The sequence below is a fragment of the Epargyreus clarus genome, unplaced genomic scaffold, assembly GCF_041222505.1.
Source record: "Epargyreus clarus isolate Ecla_fem2 unplaced genomic scaffold, WU_Ecla_fem_2.2 ptg000019l, whole genome shotgun sequence".
In the NCBI taxonomy this organism is placed as follows: Eukaryota; Metazoa; Arthropoda; class Insecta; order Lepidoptera; family Hesperiidae; genus Epargyreus; species Epargyreus clarus.
Window position 1 is genome coordinate 4625570 of NW_027332227.1, and position 23562 is coordinate 4649131.

The following is a 23562-nucleotide window of genomic DNA, read 5'->3' on the forward strand; positions in this document are numbered from 1 at the left end:
TATTTCTGTTTTTAGAAGTATCAGAATTTTGTTAGTACTTTATCGGTGTATATGGGAGGTAACAGTTAACACAAGAGCATCAGTAAGCTAATATAGGTACGTATAATAAATCGACTAAAAGACTATTACCCGAATATTTGACTCTCCTAATATGCCAAACCTGACCAAACACAAAAGTTTATTGGTGGTACGAAGTTATTTGTGTGTATCCATAGTATACCCATATGGATTCCCACTAATACTTTACTGTAAAAAACGAACAAACGTCTTAAATCCCTTGAATTTATTCCCAGCGAAAGTAACTGGTAGGTTTTTTACCATAGTTACGTTAAAACCTTTTCCAGAAGGTTAAGCTTTGCTACCAACTACTTTATATTCGAGTAGCAAGCAGTTAATCATAGATGCTCGTCGCCAAGTTAATTGTCCGATCGGTGGGTGGAGCCTTGATAACTAATGCCGTGGGAGTAAAGTGGGTACTCTAAAAGCTCTCTCTTTGTCATACAACATTATGATCTAGTTCAAATCGCTAGTGTTTTATTTCCTGGTTTAAAATTATAATTGATGTTTTCTTTATTCTGCCTATTGCAAGGGATTGATAAATTAAAATTAATTGTCACTTGTTTTGCCATTCTGAAATCTGCTTAATAATTCACCATAATAAAATATCTATAAAACTCAACATTAAATTGAGTTTTATAGATATTTTATTTGCCTTGATTATAAAATCAATTATCTTTGATTAAATGTATATTTGATTAAGGTAGGTAATTGATTTTATTTGTTTAATGTACAAAAACTTTGTATGTATACTGTATTACATTAAAAAAAACGTAATAAAACATAAAACATGCCCATGTGAAAACTTCTAGACAACGTCAACAAATGGGCAATTTCAAGAAAGACGTCGAATTCAAACAAACCTACTCCATTGTTGTCCCGTGATTCAATACACAGGATGCTGGGTTCATAAAGCAGGTAAACGGTCATTTTTTGCGATAACAATGCAAAGTACGGTGCTGTACTGCACTTCTTTATCTATACTTTTAGCGCTATTCAATACGATGTCCAATACAATTGTATAATAGGGTAATACACACATTGTTAGGAAAAAAGTACATGTAATGTGTATGATAGATTTTGTTTAAATAATAAAATAAGCGATGTGACGTCACTGCGTTAATAAACAGAAGTTTATTTCCATGTTTTAAGTTATCTAGACACGCGGCAGTCTGTCAGCCAAGTTTTCAAAACATGAAGTAGTGATTATAATGGATACCTAACGCAATGACGTGAACGTAATGAGATAAGCATTGCGAGTAACGTAACTCAAAATAATAAATTACAAGTTGTTTTAGCAATTTTCGTATTTATAAAATTTTACATAAAAGAACTAGCTGACCCGGCAAACGTTGTGTTGCCAAATAAATAAAAAATGTTAAGGGTGAACAACCCTTATCACTTAGGGGTATGAAAAATAGATAGTAGCTGATTAACAGACCTACTGAATATGCACATAAAATTTTGTGAAAATCGGTAAAGCCGTTTCGGAGGAGTACGGTAACTAACATTGTGACACGAGAATTTTATATACATAAAAAATAAGTATTTAATTATTACATTATCGATAATTTAAAACACTTTTACAAAAGACCACAGAATCTCATTGATAGTGTTGTATTGTTGACACAATGAATCATTCCAGAAAATGCGTTAATCATTTATTGTATGTTTATTTTTAGGTGGTGGAATGCACGTAAGACTCTTGATAATTTATTTTTAAAATCGAATACATGCCTTCATGCCTGATTGGATAACTTTTTTTTTGTTACAAATGAAATAGAGGAAACTCTGCAATTGCAGCAACATTCTGAGCCTGGATCATCAGATATGCTCTTCGATAGTCAGGATTGTTTTTTGTTCAGTTGTATGTACATATTTTTTTTCACTTCTCCGATGCCCTCCAGCCAGTCACAACGGATATTTTTTGGATTGAAAGTAACTTTTAAATATAATTTCTCCTCTTTTTTTGCACTTACCTATTCAAAGCTGAAACTGGCCGTATATACATTTCCTAAATCAAAAGATGTACTAACTACAAGAATAAATATAATGGCTTAGTCATGGTCCAGTGTTGATTAATTTTCATTATCTGGTCTACAACAGCAGGTGGTTTCTCATATTGAAAAGTATTTATAATTACATTTCATAACAGTCATCAAAAATTATGAATAAAAAATTGGCTTAATATATTTCAAACAATGAAAAGGTATCAAATCTTTACGTGAAAGAAATTATATGTAACATAAATCTTTGCGCTCATAGATTATAAATAAAACATTTCTTTTTTTTATTTGTAGCGTAGCCGTAATTGGTACATATAGACACCGCTGTTTTTCCTATATTAATAATTTTTTTCAGTTTAGTTTAACAGTAAACTTAAATAAAAGTATTTCTTCAAATGCAACGTACACTTACTAAAACATGATAAAAATTCAACCAACAGCACTCCAAACAAATTCGAAAAGCGGGCCGTTTAAATTCAAAACGTAAACCATAGACACAGCCATTACGTATAGAGTTAAGTGCATGACAGGGCAGAACCTGGTGTAAGCGAGAAGCCGAACCGGTCCTGCAGCTGCGCGTGCTATAGCTATGTACCGTATCCAGAGGGTTACTGTGGTCGTTTTGGTTTCGGGATGGCCGAGGTGCGATTGTCTAAACCTTTATAATACTGGTTTCTGTTACATTTAAAGTTAGAAGCTGTTTCTTGTGAGTTACGTAGCGAGGGTTTATTCGAGTATAGAAAATTAATCCTGTCAAATTTTGTGTGAAATTATGTGACTATTCTGCGTAACGTTTTTCTAAGTAATATTTTCGTAATAAGATAGTACTTACTGAATATTGTCAAGTGCCTGGCTGCGTAGCGATAAAATGTTCGCATCAAATGAGGAAACGACCTATTTATCAGATACTTATGATTAGTTAGTATAAATTTATGCGAGATTTTTTTTTTATTGTTTTAATTGTTTTAACCATGTTTGTTCTATCCTTTCGCGCAGTCTTCGTAAAAGGTGCCTGTTATTTTAAAATCACGTCACAAAATTTATTTATTTTTAATTTTTTAATTTTAAATGTTACATGTTAAGAATATCTACCACCTCCAACAATATATTAGTCAACCCTAAATATCGATTGTTAATGTACTCACATTAACAATGTAGCTATGATTCGATCATCGCGCCACACTCGCGTGATTTGGGCCCATGTATCTATCTCTAACCAATATCTCTAACCAATCGATGCCCACAATCGCTAGTTCACAAACAAAGAAATAACGTTACACGCATCGTTATGTAAAAGTGTTGCTATTAAATAAAGTTTATAGCTCTCATACAAGCTACCAATTACAGCGGGAAGTTACGTCGTAACTCGCGGATTCCTGTCTGAATTACTGTAACCTATTTACGAGTATGTTATTGCTTAACTAAATTAATACTTTTATCACTAAGGACTTTTTACTGGACTGTGGAGGGTATGTGTGTATTAATTCTGTACGTATACCTTACACGCATTGCAGCCCAAATGGCTTTACGGATTTTTTAAAAAAGAATATTTTTTTTAAAGAAAGTTGTTATTTAATAGAATCAAACACATGATTAACTTTACAGAACTGAACAACTGCACTACGTACGGAAGTCAACTGTAGGTACTGCACTGAATTATTGGATTACAGCACTTTTCTTGGTCATCATAAATCGACTCAGGGAATGAAACGAACTCCTTTTTAGAATGTATATTTACTGTTGGCCCTGGCGGCCTTTACAATCATACCGGGTTTTGGTGGTGTACCTAAAGCACAAGAAAACTGTGGACTGGAAGGGCTGGGCTTCGCGTCCAGCTTTTTCCGAAGTCCTGGCGAAGTCGATATCAAATTCATTCAGCCCCAAAACATAATTATAACATAACATTTATTATAAGAACCACATTGCATATTCGTTACAACTATAAATGATTTATTTTATGAAAAAAGTTTTTGCACTTTAAGAGCCTTAAAAGTCTCAAGAGGAAATTTATACATAAAGGTCAATCGCTTAAGGCACACAAAACATAAATTACTAGGAACTAGACTGCAACAAACCAAGGAACACATTTAGAACATTACATTACGTTACTAGGTAGTTAATATCGAGAATTGAATTCTGCGGTTGGAATTGAAGTCGGCGCAACTCTACACCGATTACGCGAGCGAAACCAGTATTTCTCACTTTTTACTAGAAAACATAGATTAGTAAAGATTACTCACTCCTAACAAGAAAATGTACCCAGTTTTAAGAATTGAAATAGTTGCGTAAAAAAGTTTTGCCACGTCTCCGTGCTAAAATGTCCCTAAAATAATTGAAATAATTATTTATTTATTATGTAAATTACGCAGTATTAGTTATTTATTCGTAAATTTTCTCTAAAAATGTTTTTATTTGTCAAGAATTCAAAAAAAGAACTTACTAATAAGCCTTTTGTGGCTTCATTCAATTTCAAGGCGGCGAAGTATCTTTACTAATCTATGCTAGAAAATAGTAATGTAAGAACACGAGCGAACGTAATTATAAACTTGATAAGATTCTGTCGCCATTCATATATTATTTATAGCAGACTTTGTTATAAAGAAACAACCATTTGCTGCGCTACATACTATAATATTTTATAATGATTTCTTGGACTCATAGTAAATAATGGGACAATTAAAATGATAATGTTAAAGATATCATCGCCTTGTACTTAAGAACATTTCTAGTTGAAATTAATAAGGTAGCTAGTAGCTACATTTTCAACTAGTCCATTACCTAAATGAGAGTAGATTTTTTTTCATTTAACAAAATTAATTATTTGAAGAGCTGGTATCGTGTAGTGGTCTTGAGAATCTCCTCAATTGCAACAACAAAGATAGTTGGCTATTATTTTTTGTTTTTTGTATCGCACTATAATACAATATCTACATTGTATATAGAATTCTGTTCGCTTTAAATACCTATTTTTTGTTCATACAATAACGCAACATGTTGCAATTCAAAAATGGGTCTGACTATACACGGCGACAACAAAATCACAAAAAAGCAGACAACTATATTAGAACCTAACATTATCATTTCCTAAACGTTCTTTATGAAACAAGGAATATGAGTGCATACCGTCAAAGTGTCGTAAATGGTAAATGGTGTAATAACACAACCATAATTGTGTGCCCCAGTTAGTACCGCGGTGGGAGCACGTAGCGAGCCACACGGTACTAGGAACGTGCCTAGATCATGGCTAATCTTGCTTCAGTCGTCCCCCAATAGAACTACTAGAACTAGGTTACTCAATCTTCGTTCCACAGGTAATTGAATTAGTAATAAGTTTAGTACAATTTGTACATTACTAGAAGTTATGACTTTAAATTTTGTTTTTAGATTAATTATCACTTATTTAAACAGTGAAGAAATACACGGTGAGGAAAGTACACGCCTGAGAGTAAAAAAATAAGTGTGTGTGAAGTCAACTCTTACTTGACCAGGGCAGTGGATTATGGCCTAAACCTCTTACTTTGAGAGAGACGCGTGGTAAGAAGTGTGACAGTAGTGGTTGACGAAGACTACGTACTGACGACATGACATTTAACATGTGGGAGGGACACACACAAAGCATTCCAATGTAGTCCTCAGGAACAGCAATGCATTTGTAGCCAACCTCAGATAGGGCTCCAATCTTATCTGTGGTTGATTGCAGATAACCAAGCGCGGTTGGCTACGCAACATCAAGTAAAGTCTATGCTCTGCTACTTGTATATTTAGATTAAAAGACACTTTATGAGGTAACGAAACACTATAAATTTTGTTTATATTCCTATTAAATACTGTAATTTGGATTATCAACGAATCACACCGCAATATGCACTAAACTACCGTTACGAGAAAGCGCACATCAAAGTAAAAGTTTATAATTAACTGATGATTGTAATACGTGAGAGTTGCATTGTATTTTATATGCTGTATAGCATTATATCTCATTTGCTTATTACGTGCAGTAATGTGAAATATTAAACAATAACATTGAATTAGTCTTATAATTAAATAATATCTAGTTTGCAATAAATTAATTTATTTAACTCTGACGCTTCAACACCCATCGTGTTATAAGTTTAAAGTGTGTATCCATGTGTGTTGAGCATCATAGCTCATAAGCGGATGAGCCGATTTTGATTTAATATTTTTTGTATGAAAGGTACCTTCATTGAGAGTATTCTTAGCAAGGTTCAAGAAAATTCGTTTATCTCTTTAAAGATCATCAGCTCTTTTCTTGTAGGCGTTTTCTTCATTTTAAATCACGTTTTATTTATCTTTAGATATCCTAAAGCACAGATCTACCATTATCTCCTTTCGTATTACGACTACTGTATTCCATTTTAGATCTTTTATTAAGTAGAGGTTGTTGGCAGAGGAACCTTGAACCCATGTACCCACTTTGTGCAAGATTTAATAAAGCAGTGTCAACTAACCACGACCGTGACTCTAAAGTCTACGGTACAATTGTTTCTTGTCCAAATTTCTCTCTTCCGGATCGTAACTTTAATTGTTCGAAACTTTAACTAGCCGAATTAGGAAATTAATTGACATCTTGAGTTAACTTTAAAATTAAACCATGATTAATTGGCCAGATTTTTGCGGTGGGCAGTGATAGCCGATACAAAAGTTTAATTGTGTCAATAAATAAAAATAACTGTAAAAATATAACTGTAATTTATGTAATCAAAAGGACGAATTATTATCTATTCACATTCCACATTCAAGGCGAATATGTTAGTCTGTATTTTATTTCTGATATTATTAGTTGTGTCAAACGACACAAAAATATAAAATAAACGACGTCGAACTCATTAACATTAATAATAACAAACAGAAAAATAAAGCAATGAATATATACAGTATCAGTTCATGTGGGTGGATGAGTGTTCGGAAACCTATGTAGCACAATAAAAGGAGTGAAGAAAGAAGGCTATATAGTTACATCAAAAGAGTGAAAGAGAGCAAAGGGATTTGATTCGTGAGCTATTTCTTGAAGTAACCTAACAAAAGTTAATATTCCTCAAAGTATCGGGCGTTATTTTGCGGAAATCCCTGGTATAAAGTTAGAGAAACCTTCTTATACATATTTTTTTTTGCATGCGCAGGTAACCTATCTAGGATAGATAGTGGTGCATGCGTCGTGGTTTAAAATATATACCATAATACATAGGTAGCGAATTGTTGCAAAGTAGTTGTATCCCAACTTTATAACCTAACAAAACTTACACCTAGCTAAATCACATCAGAACCAGCCCGGCTAGTAGATTAAGCTTTAATGCCCCATGAATCTCGTCTCGAGCGTAATAAAGTAGCTATTTTAAGCTGCAAACACGTTCATTGTAATTGCTTACATGAAAAACTTGATAACAGCAGAGTTTTTGCAACAATGTCTTCTCAAGCCGCGAAGATTATTTTATCGTTCTTTAAAAATGTAATTGAGGTTTTGTGATTAAGAAATACGAAAATTAAGAAAGATTAATTTAATTAATTTGTTTTACGTTCATAATATTCACACCAATACATTTTCAAATTTGGGTGAATAATATAATATAGCTCAATCCGAAAGGAAATCTAATCCAAAAACTACATTATTTCCAAGTCTGATTGTGACTTACAAAAACGACGCTTAAAGCTGCATGTTCTACATTTGAAAAATCAAAATTCGTTTTTTAATAAGATAGAAGTGTTGAAAGTCGAAACTCATTGCGTCTAGGCGGAGAATAGCGTCCATTGTTCAGAAAGGTCACGCCTGGGCCCGGGTCGCGGCCGAGGCTATGTCGTTTTCTTTTTGTTGCGTTTCGATTCTTGTGCTCGAAATGGCGTGATATTTACTTTGGGTCGTCGCTATTTGTTTTTGTGTAAAGACTTTTAAAAAAAGATATAGCGTTTTCTATACTTATAGACCCACATAAAAATAGACTGTGTGGTGAATATCATTGATAAACCTAGTCAGACGTAGAATATAAATTTATGATTATCTGCCTAACCGGAGATAGAACATCATAAGGAATAGCTGGCAAGAAATTTATTATTTTCAAAATTATTGTACATGTAAAATCAGAGGTAATTTTTACTTAAATTCGAAACAAGAGAAATAAAGATAGGTATTTATATGATATGTGATATTTTACGATCGGAAAGTATTATTTTTTCACAGACTTCGCAGCTGTCGACTAACAAACTTAACAAGTAGTTTAGGTGTTAGTTAAAAAGTGTAATGAGCTTACATCAAAGTTAAATTATTGAGTTTAGCAAGTTAACTTCAAGCAGATGTGTACTGCACCTTTGTTGCAAGTATTGCAAATAATCAATTATACTTTAAGCAGATGTGTTCGCTCTCCATAAGTGCGCGTACAATTACGGTACGTGCTAGGATATAACAACCGTTCAATAATTCAATACCCATTAAATATATAGACGTAGCCACCTGTGTGTTAAATACGGAATTAATTAAAACTTACCTTCAGGGCGCAAAAAATACACGAAGGACCCAAACAAGCGTGGCCGGTGAGCTCTCGGAAGCTGCGCCGGAATATGTCGAGATGCCACAACACCTGCAACAAGTAAACAATAATGTGATTACACGAAATTAGAGATAATTGAATGACATTATAATTGGATTTTTTGCGCCATTGACATCTAAATCGAATTCAATTAAGTGAATAAGTACAATTATTTATTAATTCACGCGAAGTAAAACTAACTTTGCAACAGAAATATAATTTTTATGATATCCATTTTATGTTACATCAACGCGTTTTTTCTTAATAACATTATCTTAATTAATATTGTCAATTAAAGCACCTTGGATTTTATTGGACGACAAAATTTTAAATTACTTCGCACTAATTGACTCTCACAAGCTTTTAATCACTATAGCGAGTACATATTAATATTCAATGTGATAAACGATCGATTTACATATTTATTACAGTAGTATAAATCTATTTAACATATAATGATCGTATAAATTACAAAGCTGAATAATTATTTTAAAACACTATGTTCCGGGGCGTAGCTGTGGGAAAGAGTCCTAACCAGCAATGGAACGCAAGAGTCTCAATCGCAGTTTAAATACTTAGTATATATAGTCTATAGCTTATATTAAATACATCAGCTCAGGGCCGGATTTAGAAGTAAGGAGCCTTTAGGGTAACAGAAGACTGGTGGCCTCAAATTACTTTACCAATTGAAAGAAATATTTTTCCGTCTAGTATTTTAGGAATCTACTGCATACAAATAAAATTACTTCAACACCTCAGAAAATTTTTGTTATGTCTTATTTTATTGTGAGGGGCCCCTCTCTTGTAGAGGTTCCAGGGCAGTAAACCCACTTGCCTTCCCTTAAATCCGGCCCTGCATCTACGTCATTCTTTTCATTCTCAGTATAACAGATTTTTGTTTTTAAAAGGCAATTCATTCCCATGCTACCTGAACGCCCACGTGCGAAAAAATAAGAACATACAAATATATGCACGACCTTTACGAAAACATTTGAATAACTCTAGTCTGTCATATTAGCATAAAATCATATTCAATGTGCGATTAAACATGAGATATATGTTTTACGCTTTTCTTGTTTTGCAAATATAATGAAGTTTTTCAATACTTATACCGTTTTAAAAAAAAATGGTATTTTTAAACATTGTACAATTTATTTATTTATTTATTGAATAAGGTTTGCCAGCACGAAATGTATTATAAATAATTACAAAACAATGGTCTTATGCTACGCGCAACGTAGTACAATAAATCTATTTATAGTACAGACGGTTATATTTTTTGTCTAGTTAGAACATTATATAATTTATATTCACTTTTTGCGAAAACATCAATGAATTTATTGATTTGCAATCGTAACTTCTTATTCTTGGGGCAAATGATATTTTTATGTATTAAATGATAATTTTTGAAGCCGTTGGCACATGGCAAGGTTTATGCGGTATTGTTTCGTGCACGTGGCGGCGTCAGGTGTGGCGACATGTGTTGTGGCAAAAACACGGGACGACGAAAAAGGAACTTGCTACATCCACGTCTGCAAGGATGGATAACGATGACGAGATCGTTTTTAATGTTAAAGGTTTTTTTTTATTTGCGTGGACTTTTTGATAAGACAAATAAAATGCAAACGAAGATGTTGAATTTAAGAACACTTAAAATCCTAATATTATTTAAAAACATCATCTAACTGTAGGTAACTGGAATATTAGAAAGTGAAAAAAATCAATGAAAAATGTCATTTGCACATAAATTAAGGTTAGATAATAAGCATAGGCATAAATTAAATAATTTTGTAATTAAATCTGTTAATTTGGATCCAAATATTACCTATTTAAAAAAAATAAATTACAAATCCACATAAAACTTAGAATTATGTTTAGTTATTTACATACTTAAAATGCAACCTAAAATATAAGAATAAATATTGAAAACAAGGTCGGTTAATTACATAACTAATCAATTTTATGCTAAATTTATTTGCAGTTTAACTTCAGATTACTCCAAATTAATTTCGTAGGCAGCAGTTACGTTTTCCTGAGGAACATTAAATACTAGAGCACTATAATTTGGTGACCAGCGGAATTATGTATTTAATCACAAACGCCAACACACTTCCTGTGCAACCTACAACATATTTTAAAACCGGACAATTTTGTAGAGCTTGTATAGAGTTTACTTAAGCAACGTAGGTGCCTACTTGTTTTTTTTAATCACTTAAATTGTTTAAACCACTTATTTTTTATATTACAGAAGTAGCAAACATAGGTATCTGATAGGTATGTGACAAATGCCATCCAATAATATCATCTATCAACAACCCCAGATTAGATTAGTGCCCTACTTGAGGTCATCCACAGGATCCTTTCACCTCTAGCGAATAAGTTTTAACGTCTCTCATAATTGTTTTATTACAATCATAACATACTATTCAATAAGAGCCTTAGTTAAGTTACCTTCTACTCTACAAAGTCACATTGTCATCTATTTACGTTCACATTTCCAAGGTATTTATCCTTAATAGCATCCAGTTGTAAACTAGTGAAATACTTTGACCCTACATGCGTCATGCGTCCTACGATTATGGGCACCACCTGCTGCATGCATATCGCAATTGTTTTCGGCGCAGGTGCATCTTAACCCGTTTGGGGCAGATGGCCAGACATTGATGCTGCTCCATAAACCGATCTATGGTTTATTCTATAACCTTGCTACGGTTATCTCCGAATATGAATTAGGTTCATTGATTACTGGTTATGCTGAGTTTAAGTGGTATGGAAATTTGGTTCTGGATCTGTAAGAAATACTAGGTAATTATACATGTTTCATGGAATAGCTTGAACACCTGTTTCTAAAATATCGGATTATAAGTAAATAATCCCTTTGCGAGCCTTGTCAATAAAACGTGTTTAAAGAAACTTTCTTAAGCATAAAAAAGTATAATCGCATTATAGGTATGTATTTCACTTTTGTACACTCTTAACATTGTTCGTATTTATTCCAAATTTCTTCTTTAAAACCTTCTATAGCCTTAATTAAATCGCTTTAAGTAATATTTCCACTGGATTTTGTACTATTTTTTTGTATAACTACTGTATACTATACGTCCTTTGTAAAATAAAATATAAACATAAAACATAAAACGCTTTCTACAATCACAGCCCCCACACTAGGATTCCCTGTGTCGTAGGTGCCGTAGACACACACAAAGACAAACACCCAGACCCAGAAACAGAAATCTAAATTCATCATTTAGAGGTCTGTCTGGCCGGGAATCGAACCCGGGATCCTCAGCGAGTCAGACCGATATGGCGATCGCTCCACCAGGCGGTCGTCAAATAATACAAATACATATAAAATAAAATAATACAAATACATATAAGAGCATTATCATTCTTAGATACAAAGTCCTTTATTTTCGCCAAGGTGACGTTAACCAACGGAAGGGCGACAGGTGCGGAACGCATCTCCGGTAGCCGGCAGCGCTCGCCACAGATTTTTCTAAGTCACGTATCAGGATACTGTTAGAATGGCGGATAAAGACTTGCGCGTAACGAATGGAAGTAAATAGGCAAAAACACGTTTCAACTTCGCTTGAATAATGATTTTGCTCTTCGTAACTTGACTGTTGTATTATAACGAATGATTGCGAAATGTTGATTAGTTGTACATGGATCGAAGCGTCTAAGCAGACTTGGTATCATTGAGTAAATCCTAACTAATATTATAAATGCGAAAATGACTTTTCACGTCTTAACTACCAAACTGATTGTCATGAAATTTCGTACTCACGTTGTTAGGGGTCCAAAATAGGACAGAAAGAAATTCTAATTCCTAAGAACACTGTTCCCGAAGAACACATAAAACAACAATCATCAACCTCTGACATCGAACGAAGCTGCACGAAAAAGCTACTATTGAAATGAAATACGTGCAGAGCGAAGTAATATTGAGTAATAAGAGGTTTTGGAGATTCCAGAAAGACGTGATATCAATCCCTAAATATTGAAACAAAATACGTGTTCAAGATAACCGTATCAATTGTTTGTTTTAATGAACCCAAAAAACTCAGGATTGCCCCATGACAGACACAAAGCGATCTTGTTTGAGCAGCTAATTTAAAGGTACGTTAACTGCCTCAAAGGTTTCATTGTATTTAAATAAAACCCACAAACAACCACAAAAACTTGACCCGAAACTTCGGTCGCCTTTTTGGATACTAAGTTTCCTCTGAAAGTTTGTTAAGTGACTGACAGATACATTGCATAAAAAGGCAAAGTTAAGGCTTATCGTTCATTAGGTATTCGGCTGGCAGGTTTAGCGATTATTAGAACTTGGTTCACGACAACTTAGTAGCTTATGCAGACGAAATAACGAAAAAAGTCTCTTTGGTTTAAGCCAAGGAAATAATATTGGACAAATTACGAATTTATCTGTCGGTTCTCTAGGTGGTACTAGGGCTTAAGATTAACAAGTGCTATGCTAATAACTTTTTATTAAATAATTAAGAGACGTGATGTATTCATTCTTTGAATATTACCCTTGAAACAAATTTCTATGAAATGAACGTTGTTTGTCAACTTTGTTTTATTTCAACAAAACATTTTAAAGAAATTAAATTTAATCATAAAACCAGACGTGAAAGAACATACCGTTATTGCTCAAAACATTTCGTAAGTAGATGACAATAAATATATATAGCACGGCTTTTTAATGATGGATCTACTTTAGTCCTAAGCACAATTGAATTTATTAACGATTAGCTGTAGGACCACCATATATCAGTCACGACTATTTTTATCGGTAGAGTATAGAGTGATTTGGTAGAGCGCACGTGCGCATAAAATAGAGAATAGATAGATACATGTATCTATCGAAGCCTTAACGAGTGCGGCGCCGGCGAACATAACGGGACAAAGGCTCTACCAGTCGAGTTATATCTAATAATATGTTTACGCTTACATCTAGCAAACAGCGAACAATATTACACGCTCGGTTTTGCACGTGGGTTTAAAATTTTTGTTATGAATAAAAATTGAATGGAAATACAACTGAGTTATTTTTCTTGCTTTGCTGGGGAACTATCGTAATAGACTTATTTATTTATTGATTTAGATTTAGATACACCGTCGACTTATCACTAGACATTCCTTAATTAATTAATTAATATTACAATATATTTGGTTCAGTGTGATTCATAGAACATACATAGAATACAACATATAATAAAACAAAATGAAAAAGAAAATATCAAATTAGTAATTTCACATCTAAGTTGGAATTAAAAAATGAAACAACTTATTGCCAATGCATGCAACAATGATTTATAAATTTATTTACGTTGTCAGTGTGGACTTGTATAGTATTAACAAATATGAATATTATTTGAAGTGTCATTTGTGTAATAATATAGAAACATATGAGGTGTTTCAATTAGTCTTCAAGGGTAGCAATGCATTTGTCTTCTTATATAAGTAAGAGTAATTTTAATTGGGATTGAAGATATCCGTGAGCAACAATAACCTTCGCATGGACTGCATCGGTGGTTGCGTGAATTTCTTAAAAAAAACTCATACGGATTATATAATAATATATGTGTAATTTCACACTCAATATCCGTAGTCGATTAGGTAAGAAACCTGCATTACTGCATCCGTTTGAACATGACACATCCTCTATAAGATATCATAAGAATAAACGAGTCATAAGAAATCTTACATAAGACATAACGCCTTCTTTCTTATCTTTTGTAAAGCAGTCCTATCCTCCAACTACATGTTGCTTATGCCAATGTAAGTTCTACATACGCTTTATTGTTAAATTATCCATAATAATAATTTCTAGACATGAGTCGTAATGAATTAATATCTTCTTAATGTAATATATAAAAAGGTGTAAAACGACGCCATAAGTGCTAATTCATGGGGCTCATCAATTCAACCATAAACAATAAACGACGTTATTGCATACGCATACTTTTCTCATTACATGTGCCTATTGCAAGAACAATAAATAAGATATTTATTTTTCACGATAAACAATCATTGGAATTTATTCGCTCAATAATTTACACAACAATAAATCTTTAGAGTAATATCTTTCAAGAACTTCAAGTAATTACTTACTCAACACAGTTTTTTTGTGGGAATCTCGAAAAGAAATGTATAATGTATGTAAGGGTCAGTTTACACACGTTTTTAAAAGCGGGGAGCGCAGTGAGGCATCAAACATATTGAATTTATAATCGCAGCAAGAAGCACGATTTGCCGGCTCTTGGTTCGCGTGGGAAGACATCGCACGACTAGCTTTATCGGAACAATTTGTTCGCGGCAAGTGTGCATCTGCCTCTATTTGAAATGTAAATGTAAATATTCGAATTTTAGAATAATCTTCGAAAAATTCAAATTTTAATACGTTGTATAGTCTACTATATTATTTGGCCCGGACATTATTCACTTAAAATAACGAATACCTATTAAATATGTTCTAGTAAATATTCACAGCAAGTAAATTTTAAATATAAGTACATACCTATTTATCAGAAAAATGCTAACGGTGAGCACATAATACATATATTAAACAAAAATTTTATAATAAAAAAAACTATATTCTTTACTTTTCAGAAATATTTTATTTCTAATCTGAGTTATTTTTATTATGTCATGCAAAGGATGCGTAATTCTGATGCATTTATTGTATGTGTCCTCGACCAAAACGGGCATGCGTGCAGGCGGAAGTAGATTTGAATCAAAATATAGAAGGACACTTCCCTTGCGGAAATGGAACGCCTAAAATTTTGTATTAATAACGTTGGACCCATTCGATTACCACTTTATTTTTCTACCATTGTATAGTTCAATCACATTTTTTAAAGAATACTTGTAATGAATAATTAACAAGTGCTCTTTTTATTGATGAATTCGATTACCACTTTATACTTGCACAATTATATAGTTCGATCACACTTTTAAATAAATACTAGTAATGAATCATTAACAAATGCTCTTTTTAATGACAAATAATGAATAATGAAGTTGATATATGTATGGTAATGTGTAATTAATAATCACTGATGTTCTATGAAGCGTTATAAGACAAATAATAATTTATTAAGTAACAATATATTCTTGTTTCTTTTTTTATAATTTATCTACTTTGAGTTTTATGTTCAATGTAAACTTAGGTACACTTACATTCAGATGATCACATGATAAATTATAATGTTGCGCAGTTATCTTCAGTTTCTTTGGCATGTCGCAGAATGTGAAAGAACATCTCGCAACGCCAGTAGGGCAGATGTGCAAAGAAATCTAGGAATTCTACAAGATGCCAACATAGTGACAAGATGACAACATAGGAATATAGGAATGGCTATATATACCTACAGCCATTGCGATATAGGCTCTATAATTATCGCAAAGTATTCTTATCATATTTACTTAAGAAATATCGTTATTATTAAAAAATTTAAAAACCATCATTTATGTTAATCAAACTAAAAAGTAATAATTGTTGCAATATAGTAACTCTGCTATGAACTTTCTCTAAGACGCTCGAACACTGCCTCGAAAAGCCATAATCCTGATGATCCTGATAAAGACAATGGAATAAAATTATTGAAATTGTGTATTGTCTTGTTCTTGACAATTTTTCAAAATTTTAAATTAAACTGTCCGTTTGACGTGGGTAAAAATCAAAGTTTTTGTTATATACATACAGGTCAAGCTAATAAAAGCGTGGTAATAATCTACACTTTATAAGTTCGTTGATTTATAGTATCAAATATTTTGTACCCTACTATTGACAATAACACTTTCTATGCGCGGACTGACATGTGGACTTGCATGTTAAGTGGTTTCTCCTATCCAAGTACATTTAACCAAGTCACTTATATAACAAGATTTTTACATTACATACCTAATATGCAAATGAATAAGGTTTAAATAATAGGCTATATGCGAATCGGAACTACACACAGAGGCTTCGGTAGCACAATATTTTTTTTACCTTGTATATTTTTTTATTAAACTAGTTGACTCGGCAAACGTTGTTGCAATATAGGTAAAAAAATGTTAAGGGTGAAAAACCCTTATCACTTAGGGGTATGAAAAATGGATAGTAGCTGATTCTCAGACCTACTGAATATGCACATAAAATTTGGGGAAAATCGGTAAAGCCGTTTCGGAGGAGTACGGTAACTAACATTGTGCCACGAGAATTTTATATGTACGATATAAATACTTTATTTAGTACATAAATTTAATTTAACCATTTAGATCTACGCCGACGAGGATTGAACCCGGACCTCTGCCGACCAAAGGACTATGGTGTCATCGCCCGCAAAGAAGATACCACACTTCTTGACAAAGAAAACCTTACAACTTCCTATTTAACGAATTTGCCATTTTATGCAAATGTGCTTTAAAAACGTTTTTAAAAAGATTAAAGCAAACAAAATATGAGGTGAAAGAGGTAATACCTCATTCGGTGCCGGCGACCATTAAGAACCGGTCAGTGTGCGCCAGATTCTGAGAACCTGAGATTCTGAGAACTCGCCATATTTCAACCAATTCGCTTTTTACTTTACACCTATCGTCCCAGTGTCACTCATTAAAAGGGAATTAGGACAGGTATAAAGTTTTGCTACCTTAACGACTTCTCAGAAATTGTAACTAGAATCCTAGAAAGAAACAAAACACGCTTATTACACTCAGAACCCTATATTATCTACCCTAGGATTAGCCAGAGGATTATCTGTGTAGTCAACACACAAACACCCAGACCCAGATAAGATATCTAAGTTTATTATTTTTTTGTCTGATTGGCCGGGGATCGAACCCGGAATCCATTGCGAGTCAGACCGGTATAATAACCGCTTCACCACGCCTTGTCAAAAACAACAAAATCTTCAAACCGTAAGTAAATGACGCGTCGTTTCAAACGATTCATGCATCATTAGTATTCAACGAAACGAAACGAAAGCAACCAAGGCCCTAAGTTTAAAAACCGATGCGTTGCATGGTCGAAACTGCCCTATTATAATGGAGCATCCCTTTTGAAATAGGGAGTCCATCCGACCATGCGACCCACTACCTGCAGTTAAACGTACCTGTACAAAATCCCAGTCCATATAATTACGTTCAAGCTATAAACAAAATTGCTATAGACACTTTTCATCTCACTTTCGCACACGAAAACAAGTATTCCTGTCTCACTCGTGCTCGTTGATGTCTTTTACTGCGGGCTTTGACCAATCCAATGTTTAAGTATGAATGTAGGTAGTAATAATAGAGACTGTTAACAAATATTCTGCACCAATTATGTTAATAATAAGATGTATTAACATACGAGGTTGAGAGTGAAATAAATACACATGTAGAAACCTCATTTGCGGTGACTCTACCTACTGAAATATCAAACGTCGAATTTAATTTATATTTAGAGCATAACAATTATATATTTAGTAGGCAAATATCATTATAGAATTTGTGTATTAAATACTATAGAAGTTGTGTATTGCATGCACGTACATATCGTTTAGTAACAAAGTTTAAAAGGTCATCAGATTTATTAGTCGTCTTATTTGTAGGTAAATAAATCCTTGCAAATAGACAATTCATAAACACACCTGCAAAACAAACTATAAAGTGAATTCAAAACCAATTTGTCGTTATTCCGTACAGGCGAGTCGTTTCGTTTAAATCAAAGGGAAGGCTCGGGAGCGCGAGAGGAGGTTCGAGATTCGAGATTCACGGAGGCCCTGCACGAACCGGCCTGGATCGAATTACCCTACACGGCGCTGCTTTATGCGGACATTCGGACAAATAATGAGCTTTCTTCTCTTATATCAAGCAGGTTTTGTATTACAGGTTTCACTAATCAAAAAACATAAAAGAGCTTATTTTTTCTATAAAGTATAGGACATTTACGTAACAACATGCTCTACATTAAGGAAATTTAACTAATGTAGCTATCATTGATATAATTTAAACATGCTCTTTACGTTTAATACCTAATTAACACATGGTTAAGTCATAAAATTGCACAAAAACAAACTTTATCGTATCGCACTTACCTTCGCGCTGTGAAAGAGAGCGCTGCCTTTCGTCAACTTCGTTTTCGTCATTTCGATATTCGTATAATCCTGTACGTCACAAACACAGTTCTTGTCACAACACTTTCAAGACCTTCATCTTGTCAACAATTCATTTAAGTCCAGAGAAAACTGAAAAGTTTGCACGCGGCGATTTCGAACAGTGTTTACAAAGGGAGATCGTACGTGGGAGTGTAGCGATGCGCGTACGCCGCCCGTGACGCCAGCGCCAATTCGAACAGCGGCGTAGTAAGGAACTAACCGACACCAGCGCCTCCAGTGGCTACGATATGAAACTGCCCTACGAGGAGGCTTTAGTTTTGGGACCGCCATTTTGTTTTAAATGAAGCTCGTCGCCCGCGGGAACACGGGAATAATACAAATAAAAAATTGTAACCGAAGATAGGGATGTACTGTCTAATAGTGATCGTACCACGTAATAAGAAAAATAAATAGGGATGTTTTGAAAGACATTTTATACTTAAAATTACTATTATATCTATCGTTATTTTTGTTGTACAATTGCTTGTATACGAAGTAGATAATAATTATTATTGTAATGTAGGTAGGTACTCTATATTATTATAATGGCTACTCAATTTTTATCTTTCATTACCTGCTAATTAAAATTATGAGAATGTATCATTAGATACACGAAACGTAGGCGGTATTGACAACAAAATTATTCGTGTCAATCATTAAAATTATGTTAATATAAAATATATGTAACGAAAATCTTTAAATTACGTAGGTTTTAGTTCGATATAAATTACCAATAAGCTTCTTACCGAAATCCGTAATCAGCGCGATGAAGCACGTCGAAGTTTAGAAAATAAACCGTATTACGTGCTTCGTTTTTTTTGGTGATCGAAGCAGGTGGACGAGAAAAAAGTGCGTCAAAACCTACGAGGGGAGGCTGTTCCGCCAACGATGTGTTATAGAGATATTGTGATGTTTTATCTTTTGTGTTAGACGCACCTTGCAGTTTTTTCACTAACAAAAACTCGCACATTTATGCTTCTTTATAAAGACATGATGTGAGATTTAAAGATATGGGACGAAATTTATACCCATTTTAGATAATACATGCATAAATGGAAACAGCTAGAGGAGGCCTAGGCCAAGAGTCACGTTGAAGTCAGAGACATTATATAGGAGAATTATTATATTTATATTTAATATATATATATATTATATTAAACATTTTTCATTAAATTTTGTAAGATTTTTGTATGTTCTCTACTTCTACGAATAAAGGCTATTTTTATTTTTATTTTATTTTATTTTTATTAGATAATACATATATATACATATGTATCGTATATATGTAGTTTCATTAAAATTAAAAATTAATGCAACTATTTTTATTAATACAAAATTAAAAATACGAACGATACTCATAGTAATTAGGTACATCTGACTTTATTTCCTTTACAGAAACAGTCACACCTAAAATTATAATTATATTGCCATTTCAAACCAGAATGCATCAAACAACGCATTCAACCAAAACTAGATTTTTCAAGGGCAATTGATTGCAACATCATATTTATTTGTAGCTTTACCTGAGCCACTAATAAAGGAATTATTATCACCCAAACAATAAATACATGAAAACTGTTCTTGCAAGCATTCCATTCATATTTATTACAAGTACAAATATTTACTGACCATTACAAAAACGTACATACGAGTATATCGTATAATAGTCCGTTTCAAATTTGATAGCAAAATAACGGTGCAAATACGGTAAAAACCAAAAAACAGAACAAAGACAGACGCCACCCGATTTATACATAGGTACTTCAATATGCCATGTTTGTATTCATAAAAAGTGAATAACTAATTTCTTTTTTAAATCTTACACCATAGATAAATATAGATTGTAATTGAAGGAAGCCATTAAATGGCTTAATCGGCTGACAATCTCTGCTCTGATGATCAACTCTGTTAGCTGTTTAATTTGTGTCATATTGTAATTTACGCAGAACAATAGCGACATGCACAGTTAAGTGGTGCAAAAACTCGAAATCGAAGAAAAAGTGCGGAGAAATATCGGTTAATTCGTAAATGATTTAAAAACTACATTACATTTCTAATATTTTTCAAACACAAAAATAGTTAACAATGACAATTTCAATTGTGAAAACTGGTTACATTTTCTTGTTTTTGAATCGTGAGCTGTCGGTAGAATCGTCTGAATTGAAGGAGACAAATAGGCTTTATTTTATCAGCAGGGTTTTCTTTTTTAATATAACTCTCGAGCTTATAACGCATACATACGCATTAAGTAAATCCATATAATTTACGTATTCTCAATAGACAAATTTTTAAATAGTAGTAATCTATACTAATATTATAAAGAGGAAAACTTTGTTTGTTTGTTTGATTGTAATGATTAAGCTCAAAAACTACTGGACAGATTTTAAAAATTCTTTCACCATTCGAAAGCTACATTATCCACGAGTAATATATATTTTATATGAAATATATTTGATAAATAGATTTTGAGGCGGTACAAAGTTTGACGGGTCAGCTAGTAGGTAATAAAATTAAGAAACTGTCATGCTTGTAGTAATTTATAATAGCCAATTCTTTGCATTAAAAAGAACCAGGACTTTCCAGTATATGAGTACATTCTAATTACTAGGTTCTCATAGTTTCGTCTAAGTACCTATACTACATAGTTATATTTTCCTAAATTAGTAAACAGTGCCTATGATATCATATCGAACCATTACTAGCGGCTAATGAGAACACGATCTAGCTACAATCACGTCGTGGCGCCATGAAACAAAGGTTGCGCGTTCCCTTTGTCTCGAAGACACGTGCAGACCCACGACTATATCTATACCAATAAAATTGAGGTATCTGTATGATGTTTAAAATAACTGTCAAGTTTAAGGTTACTTCCTTATTAACAATTGTCCAAAACTAAAAATAAATAAATGTATGTCATGTCGGAATGAATAGGTTCATTTTGTTACGTAAGTATTCACGAAAGTAATGTTTATCATGCCGATGTTCCAAACCAGAAATTCACCTAGGGTAGATAGATTAATATACCAACAATTTCTCCCCGCAAAACCGCAGTTTTGCCATGATCCCAATTTATGCACGTCGCTCAGTATATCGGCATTATAAAAACCACATCATGAGTAGCTACTCGTTACGTAATAAAAAGTCCAAAACAGGTACATTTTTTAGGTACACGACATAAAGTAAACAAGTAATTAATTTAAAAAATCAAAAACCCGACTGCACCAAAAAGGCTGAAGTAGAATTTCCAAAAGCAGTGAAATAGGCATTTCATTATTTTTATCCAGAAAGCCAAATACAAAGTTTCATAGTAGGTGTCTGCTTCAAAAACAAAAGATGTTCAAACAATATTATCCTATTTTATCCTCTTGTGTTCATTTACGCTATATAAAGAACCTATGTGTAAAATTCCAGCACGCTTAAGTTCAGCGGTTTCCCTTTGCGTTGATCTCTGGCACAGCAACTCTCTCATTTAGTCAGACAGTCATCTCGATGTGTATATACGAGTATATATGTACTAGCTGACCCGGCAAACGTTGTGTTGCCATATAAATAAAAAAAATGTTAAGGATGAACAACCCTTATCCTTAGGTGTAAAAAAAAGATAGTGACCGATTCTCAGACCAACTGAATATGTATATAAAATTTGGTGAAAATCGGTGAAGCCGTTTCGGAGGAGTATGGTAACTAACACGAGAAATTTATATATAAGCATTATATAAGATATATTATATAATGTATATGTAATCTACTAATCACCTCTTAATTTCCTTTATTTTGACACCCTACTCGATAGGTTTGGTTAACTTTTTTTAAAACGTGTTACTTTTTTGCGAAATAATTCACCATTTACGGTCTATAAAATATATAACTTCAGTAAATCAAAGTTTCGGTCATTATTTTACCTCGTTAGAGGTAGCATTTCATTATTTTTATCCAAAAAGCCTGATACAACATGTCATAGTGTTTGCTTCAAAATTGACGATTGTTCAAATGAACTTTTAACCCTTATTTTACCCTCTACGGGGTTGATTTTTCGGAGGGGGATAAATAAGTACGTCCTTGTTCCTATCCAGAAAGCCAAATACAAATTTTTATAGTAGTTGCTTCAAAATTAAAGGATTTCAAAAAAACTGTTTTCCCCTATTTTACCCTCTTAAGGGTAGAATTTCCAAAAGGACTTTCTTAGTACTCATTCAAGCTATATAGAGAACCTATGTGCAAAATTTCAGAACTGTAAGGTCCTTGGTTTAGGTTGTACGTTGATTTCTGAAAAATGAAAAAGTCATTTAGTTAGTCAGTCAGTCAGTCACCTTACTGTTTTATATATATACAAATATGTTTTTATAATCTCCGTTTAATTTCCTTTCATTTGATACCCTACTCGATAGGTTCGGTTAACTTTTAAATGTCTTACTATTTCGCGCCAAAAATCCGCCATTTTGATTTTTTTTTACTAACACCTATCTAAGGACACTCGGGTCGTTGAGACAAATATAATGACACTTTAACTGTTGAAATTCATCCAGCCGTTTGTTAGATCGGATCAAATAAAGAAAGACAAACATACAAGATACGCGCGAAAAACATAACCCTTCCTTGGCAGTCGGGTAAAAAGAGACAATAAGATTTCAGCAAAGATAAATAACATTAGAACCTACCTGCGTAAAAATTGAAACATTGGTTTTTGCAAGAAGAGCTACGACGTTCATTTAATTATGGAGCTAGTTGTGTTTAGCTACTTAGGTATATTTGAAACCTTAACCTGTTCATCTACTTTTCGAGCTGACTGTACATATGTTTTTAAATAACGAGTACCACTCTTCTCATAAA

General features: G+C 33.1%; 1 protein-coding gene across 2 annotated transcripts in view; it reads right to left on the reverse strand.

The window, feature by feature from the left end:
* ec (ubiquitin specific peptidase echinus) overlaps window positions 1-23562 on the reverse strand; it is an 85909-nt gene that overhangs the window by 23831 nt on the left and 38516 nt on the right. The window contains exons 1-2 of one of the 2 annotated variants that reach the window (XM_073083748.1): window positions 18673-18898; window positions 8561-8653 (exon numbers count right to left, since the gene is read on the reverse strand). In XM_073083748.1, coding sequence (XP_072939849.1) covers window positions 8561-8653; window positions 18673-18723 — 144 coding nt within the window. In that variant the 5' untranslated portion in view covers window positions 18724-18898. Of the gene's footprint in view, window positions 1-8560; window positions 8654-18672; window positions 18899-23562 lie in introns of those variants that run through there. The other variant, XM_073083743.1, reaches the window with a different exon arrangement.